At 49.6% G+C, this 7,385-nt stretch overlaps 1 protein-coding gene across 1 annotated transcript; it reads left to right on the top strand.

Annotated features, from left to right (window-relative positions):
- The first annotated feature begins 346 nt into the window (after positions 1-346).
- LOC110894832 lies at positions 347-3,623 on the top strand. The gene is made up of 4 exons (XM_035981951.1): positions 347-775; positions 847-2,750; positions 2,837-3,127; positions 3,198-3,623. The coding sequence occupies exons 1-4, from the start codon at positions 349-351 to the stop codon at positions 3,621-3,623; spliced, it is 3,048 nt and encodes a 1,015-aa protein (XP_035837844.1). The 5' UTR covers positions 347-348.
- The last annotated feature ends 3,762 nt before the right edge of the window (positions 3,624-7,385 follow it).

Below are 7,385 nucleotides of genomic sequence, written 5' to 3'. Positions count from 1 at the left end.
GTTCTTCGTCTTCTTCAAGATTTCTTCAAATCTTCAAACTTTCTTCAAGCCTTTTTTCCAGATCTTCTTAAAAACATGAGTGAAGAACACCAAGGGGCTCCTGTTAATGAGGAGGGGCCGGTTCCTGTCCTTAGATGGGACTTAGGTCTATTCGAACAGATTGTTCGTAGTTTTAGATTCCCACCGGAGTGGGATGCCCGGTATCCGGCTCAGGGCCAGACCGCGGCTGATGCACCACCCGGTTATATCACCCTTTATGAAGACTTTTTTCTTCAAGGGAACTTCTGACTGCCGGCGACCAATTTTCTGGGCAGTATTCTCTCTTACTATAACTTCCATATATCCCAGATGAGCCCACCCGGGATGGTGAGGGTGCGGCACTTCGAATTCCTGTGCCGGTCTCATGGCATTGAGCCATCGGTAGATAAGTTTCGTGCTTTCTACCAGTTGCAGAGAACGATGGGGTTCTTCTCGTTTGCGAGCCGAGGTGCGGCGAAGAAGATTCTGCTGAATCCTCCTAAGAGTTTCCACGATTGGAAACCCAAGTTCTTCTTCATCAGGGAAGAAGTTTTGCCAATCGCTATGCCTTTTAGGGAATGGACTGAGGCCATACCCAAGGAAGATCTCCCGATCCCGAAGACTGCTCGGTGGTACCAGCAGCTAACCCCAACCCCTAACCGGGTGTTTGGGGAAAGTGTTTTGGTTGCTGCTAAGATGAGTGACCAGTGGTCACCTAGCAGCAAGGAGGTTCCGGTCTTGAAGATCGGTGATCAAGGTTAGACTTTTCTTTGTTCCTTTTCTAAGTGTATTCGCTTTACCTTGTTACTTACTTATTTTTGTGTGTAGAAGCGCAACTCTATCAAGCTGCCTTCTCCACGTTTGGTGGCTCCATGGGCGTTCGCCCAGTGCGCGATGATGAAGAAAGCTGGTATGACCAGATTAAAGGAAACTTCATGTTTCCAGCTGCTGATGCTTTCGCTTCGCCGCCAACTGCTACTGAAGGTGCGCAATACCCAAAACCTCGTCCATTGCGCTCTGTGACTCTCGTTGGGAAAGAAACTTTCTATCTTTCCAGCGAGGAGTCTGTAGGTTCTTCCAACGGCGAGCTAAGCTCTTGGTCTGAAATCTTTGCAGGTGTGTTGCGCGACCTGGGGATTGACCCCGAGGAGAAGAAGAAAAAGCCGGTGAAGAAGAAGAAGAAGGTGGAGCCTGAGGTGACCAGTAAGGGCACCGGCCCTAGTCGCGCAACATCTGCTGCTGTCAAAGGTACTCTTCGCCTTCGTCAACGTGATTTAGGCGACTATGTGATAATCAGTGACTCATATGAAGGTTTATCACATGCAGCTAAGGGGAAAACTGGTGCTGGTGGGTCGAAGAGTTCTGGGAGCGCGGGTTCTCGCAACCCTGAAGCTGGCGCGACTCCGTCTTTCCCAGAGGATGAAGAAGTAGAAGAGGAAGATGCTGGTGCCCGGCTTATTGGGCGGAAGAGGGGTAGGAGCGAAGCCACGACTGGTGTGGCTTCCGCCCCTACGTCTGCTGTGATTCCCGTTGTTGGGAAAACGAGCAAGCTGCGCTCGTTATACAAATTTTCTCCTGGTAAGTTCTTCGCTTCTCTTCTTAATACTTTTCTCTTTACTCAGATGCTCTTGCTTTATTTTTCAGAAATCAAGAAGAAGACCCCTGAGAAGGGTGTCACGTTTAGTGAGGCTGGGGTAAAGAGGCCCAAGATTACCGTCAAGTCCACTGACACTGCGGCTCAGGATGCCGCGAAGGCTGCTGAGGCGCAGCGAAAGGTGGAGGAGGACCGGAAGAGAGAGGGGGAGAAGAAGAGAGTTGTGGAGGAGAAGAGAAAGAAAGAAGAAGAGAGGAAGAAGGTAGAGGAGGAGAGAAAGAAAAAGGAGGAGGAGGAGAGGAAGCAGAGGGCGGAGCAGGAGAGGTTGGCTGAAGTGGCGAGGAAGCAGGCCTTGGAGAAGGAGCTATCGGCGAAAAAGGCTATGGATCAGCCTCTTAAACCTCCAGGCCCTGAGGTCACCAAACCAACCAACACTGGTCCTGTTATTACTTCCAAGGGTTCCAGCCGCTTCTCCTCAACCGGCGCGAGCTCTGGTGGAGCTGGGGGTTATAACCCCAATGTGATAGGTGCGAAGGACACCGTTGGGGACATTTACTACAAAACTTACACCGAAGAAGAGCGTGGGGACGCTCCTCATCAGGCCCCCTGGAGTTTAAAACAGAAAGATACTTTCATCGAGTTCAGCCCTGGGCGCGAGTGGTTCCTGAACTCCTTTACACCTGCTGAAGTCCACCGGCAAAGGGCGAAACCTCACGAAATGTTGTATCGTACTTATATTCTTGGTGAGGCCAACGCTCGTGCTGCCAACCATCAAATAGTTCGCGAATGGCGAACGATGGTTAGGGAGCGTGCCGACTGGGAGGCTTATCGCGAGCGTATGCTGAAACGTATCGCTGAATTCGAAAAATCTAAAACCGCGTTTGGTGAGGAGAGAGCCAAGTTCGAGGCTGACAAGAAGGCTGAAGAGTGGGGCCGCGAGGGGCTGCAGAAAAAACTCCACAATGTTGAGGAGCAACTGGCCAAGGAGAAGGCCGAGTTTAAGCGTATATGCGCCCAAGACAACGATCGTGCTTATGCGCTACGACAGAAGATCGTTGATCTTGAGGCTAAAGTTGCGGACTTGACCTCAAAGGTGGAGGAAGCGCAGGGTGAAAGAGCTGCCAAGCAGCAGATGGAGGTTAGAGTTCTACTGACTTTCGCTCTTCCCTTTTTTGTTTATGAGATTTCTTTAAGTCAATTCTCAAGGCGTTTACCAATTTTTAGGTTGAGCTGACTGAAGCCAAGGTGCAATTGTCCAACAAGGACAAGGATCTCCACGCCAAGGACGTTGAGATTGCGGAACTCAAACGTCGCTTGAATGAGCAAATCGACAGATGCGAGTCTTTGGAGATTGACCTTGAGGCTGAGAAGGTCAAGGCTGCTGATGCTGAGGAGGCGCGTGCTGTCAGCACTGCTGCGCTTAATGTGGCCCAGACAAACTACTCCGAGACCCAAGGCATCGTTGATACGCTTGTCTCGGAGGCTGAATGGATGCGCACTCGAGGAGTAGTGCTGGTAAGTGCCTTTGACTTATGCTTTTCCTTGTTGAGAGTTTTATTTTTAATGCTTTTTGTTTGTTGTGAAGGTTGCCAACTCCATCCTGAATGCGAGCGAGCTAGACCGCGCCGTAGCGGCTCTGACAGATGCGGCGCGTGCGGTGGGTCATCGGGGAGGCTACCTGGAGTGTGCCGATCACGTTGAGCAGATGCTTGGGCAGGAATTTGACATAAGTCATTGCTCAGTGACGGAACATGCTGATGCTGCACTGGCAAGCGCTGAAAGCTCCTATGACAACCTTTCCTTGCCTATCATGGAGTTGGTTGTTGAGTCGTTGAAGAAAGACGACTGGTGCCAGCGTCTTAAGGCGGTCCTCGATCCACCAGTCACCGTCGAGTTGTCCGACGAAGAGCCAGTTGGTGATGATGGCGGTGATGGTGATGATGATGGCGACGATGATGATGGCGAAGATGACGGCAACGATGATGATGGTGATGATCGCCGCGATGAATAGGATAGTTTGTTGGATAGGTGGATGATAGGCATTTGTGCCTTTGTAATTTCTTCACACTATGTACAATGCTGCGCATTTGCGCAAGTTTTAAATGAAATGAAACATTTTGGTTTTTTCCGTTGCAATTATTGCATTGCTATAAAAACTTTATGTTAAATTAGTTCGAATAAATGGAAGCGTTTTTTAAGTATCTAAGGTATCCACCCGGTCTCGCGCTTTGTTCGTGGAGGACCTTGGAGGTGGTTTGAACAACCCTGAAATGCTGGAGTGTTTTCGCGCTAATCAAAAGTTTAGCATGCATTTGAAACGAAAAAATGTAGTAGAGAAACATGTCGTATGTTTTCATTCAAGTCAGAAATGGGCGCTTAGGCCTTCGTACATAATTGCTAATGGCTTGTAGCCGGCATATTAAATTGAAAGATGGCGCAAGGCCGAAATAGATTACATGTAACATTTGCGCAATTGTTGCGCATTCCAAGTTCTTGGTAAGATGTGGCCATCTAGGGTGCGCAATTTGTAGGCCCCTTTGCCCAGGACTTCATGAATCAGATATGGGCCTTCCCACTTAGGTGCCAATTTCCCTGGGCGTTCCGCATTTGATGCTTCGTTGTCGCGAAAGACGTATTCCCCTGGATTGAAAGTACAAATGCGAACCCTTGTGTTGTAGTACCTTTCCAGCTGTGTTTTGTACTTGGCCTCTCTGATTCTCGCGATTTCGCGTCTTTCTTCTAACAGGTCCAAGTCTAGGCGCCTTTCCGCTTCATTGTCAACTGTGTTGACCGTTGTCATGCGTGGCGAGGGCAGGCCAATCTCCGCCGGGATTACCGCCTCCGAGCCATAGACCAGGCTGAAAGGGGTCTCGCCGGTACTCGTCTTTGGCATGGTCCGATGAGCCCATAAAATGCTTGGGAGCTCATCGACCCATCCGCGCCGCCTTGTTCCTAATCTGGCCTTTATCCCTTCGACGATGCATTTGTTCACACTTTCCACTTGTCCGTTGCCTTGTGGGTGGGCAACGGAGGTGAAAGTGTGTTCAATGTTCATCTCCTTCATCCAGCTCTTAAGATCGTCCGAAGCAAAGTTGGTGCCATTGTCTGTCACGATCTTGAGCGGAAGGCCAAATCTGCATATGATATGCTCCCATATGAACTTGCGCACAATCATAGCTGTGGTGGATGCAAGGGCTTTGGCTTCTACCCACTTTGTGAAGTAGTCGACAGCTACTATGATGAACTTTACGGCGCCGGGAGCATCCGGGAAGGGTCCCACCATGTCAATTCCCCATTGTTGAAAAGGCCATGCGGTGGACACGGGGATAAGATCATTTTTAGGGCGCAGCGTTTTTGGAGAGTGCCTCTGGCAAGAGTCACACTTGCGGATCTCCTTCATCGCGTCAACATGCATACCCGGCCAGTAGTAACCGGCGCTCATGATTTTCGCGACTACCATCCGTGGCCCGGAGTGGATGCCGCAAATCCCCTCATGGATTTCCCTTATCAGATAATTCGCATCCTGGGGGTCCACGCAGCGCAGTAGTGGTCCCAGGAAGGATTTTCGGTACAAGATACCGTTGTTCATTTCGTACTGTAGGGCTTTGTTTTGGATCTTTCTTGCTTCCGCTTTGTTTTCGGGAAGCACCCCTTCTTGCAAGTATTGGATGATGGGGGTCATCCACGATGGCTGCCCTGCTTCGATTACGTTAACTTGGCGCAGCAATACCGATGGGTTCTTGAGTACCTCTATCCTTACATCCTTGGCGAGATGTTGAAAGGAAGTCGAGGCAAGCTTGCTCAAAGCATCGGCAGGCTTGTTTTCTGAGCGATTAATGTGTATAACTTTGTGGGATTTGAATTGCTGTAGCAATTCCTTCGCTTGTTCCAGATACAAGGCCATGACTTCTCCTTTTGCGTCGTATATGCCGTTTACTTGACTTGCTATCAGGAGTGAGTCAACATGCGCGCGCAAGTTCTTTGCTCCCATCTTGATGGCGAGGCGTAGGCCTGCCAGGAATGCTTCGTACTCAGCCTCGTTGTTGGTGTTTTTGAAATCCAACTTAATGGCGTAAGTAAACTCGTGATTCTCGGGGCTTACTAGGCGCAAACCTGCTCCCGCGCCATCTTCATTTGATGCCCTGTCGGTGTAAAGCATCCAAGTTTCCTCTGTATCTTCTTTGGGAGTCTCTATCATCTCGCATTCTTTGATTTTATCAGCCGGCACTTCTGTGATGAAGTCGGCTAGAACCTGACCTTTGATTGCTGGGCGTGGCCTATACAAGATGTTGTGGCCTCCCAGCTCAATGGCCCACTTCGCCAATCTGCCTGACGTCTCAGGCTTCTGTAGTATGGTTCCGATGTGGAAGTTTGTCAGCACGGTTATCACATGCCCGGTGAAGTATCGGCGCAGCCTCCTGGAGGCATGAAGTAGCGCAAGCACTAGCTTTTCCATCGTGGAATATCTTGTCTCTGGGTCTGTGAGTACCCTGCTGACATAATAAATCGGGGTTTGAATTCCGTTTCTGTCCACTAGCAACACGGACCCTACTGCCTTATCCGAGGATGATAAGTATAGTACAAGGGGTTCTTTCTCAAATGGCGCCGTAAGGGTGGGCAGTTCAATCAGACATGCTTTCATTTGTTGAAAAGCTGTCTCTGCCTCCGGTGTCCACTTGAACTCTTGCTTCTTTACACAGTTGCGCAGTGTACTGATGAAGGGATACGACTTTGCGGCGTGATTGGAGAGAAAACGATTTAGCGCGGCCAGCCGGCCGGCTAGTCGTTGCATTTCCTTGATGTTTCTCGGTGAGGGCATTCGTTCTATAGCTTGTACCTTCTCTGGATTCACCTTGAAACCGCCGTTTGTGACAATGAAGCCCAGAAACTTCCCTTCTTCCATGCCAAAGGAACACTTGGCTGGATTTAGCTTCATATTTACGCTGCGCAATGAGTTGAACGTTTTTTCGATGTCTTTTAACATTTGGTCCTCCTCGGGACTTTTCACCACTAGATCATCGATATAAACCTCAATGTGCTTTTCGATGTCACCTGCGAAGGTTTTGTCCATCAAGCGTTGATATGTCGCGCCTGCGTTCTTCAGACCAAAAGGCATCTTTGTGTAGCAGAAGATTCCAAGATCTGTTCTGAATGCTGTCTTGTCTTCATCTTCTAGCTTCATCTGCACTTGATGGTATCCTTTATAGCAATCCAGAAAGCACTTCCATCGGTATGGCGCGAGAGAATCTATTTTTTTATCGATCTCAGGCAAGGAATAGCAATCCTTTGGGCACGCCTTGTTGAGATCAGTGTAGTCTACGCACATGCGCCATCCGCCATTTGATTTTTCGACCATCACAGGGTTCGCCACCCAACTCTGATATCTTACCTCTCGCAAGATCCCGGCTTTGAGCAGCTCACATACCTGCTCGTTCATTGCTTTTGTCTTGTCTGCCCCTAGGCTGCGCCTTCTTTGGACCTTTGGCTCGACAGATGGGTACGTGTTTAAGCAATGCTCGGTGATGTTGCGCGGGACACCGGTCATGTCTGCCGGCGTCCAGGCAAATATATCCATGTTTCGAAACAGCAGTTGCTTCAGACGTGTTCTGATGTCCGACGAAATGGCGTGGCCAATTGTCACGGTCTGCTCGGGGTATTTTCGGTTTAAAACCCATTTCTCCGGCTCAGTCGTGGAGACCTTTGCCGCCTTTGTTGGGCGCAGCTCTTCAGTTGACATTACTTCTTTCTTGGCGTATATGATTGCGACTCCTGT

This window comes from Helianthus annuus, chromosome 2 (genome assembly GCF_002127325.2).
Source record: "Helianthus annuus cultivar XRQ/B chromosome 2, HanXRQr2.0-SUNRISE, whole genome shotgun sequence".
Classification (NCBI taxonomy): Eukaryota; Viridiplantae; Streptophyta; class Magnoliopsida; order Asterales; family Asteraceae; genus Helianthus; species Helianthus annuus.
The sequence above is the reverse complement of the archived record's forward strand: the minus strand, read 5'-3'. Positions and strand labels throughout refer to the sequence as shown.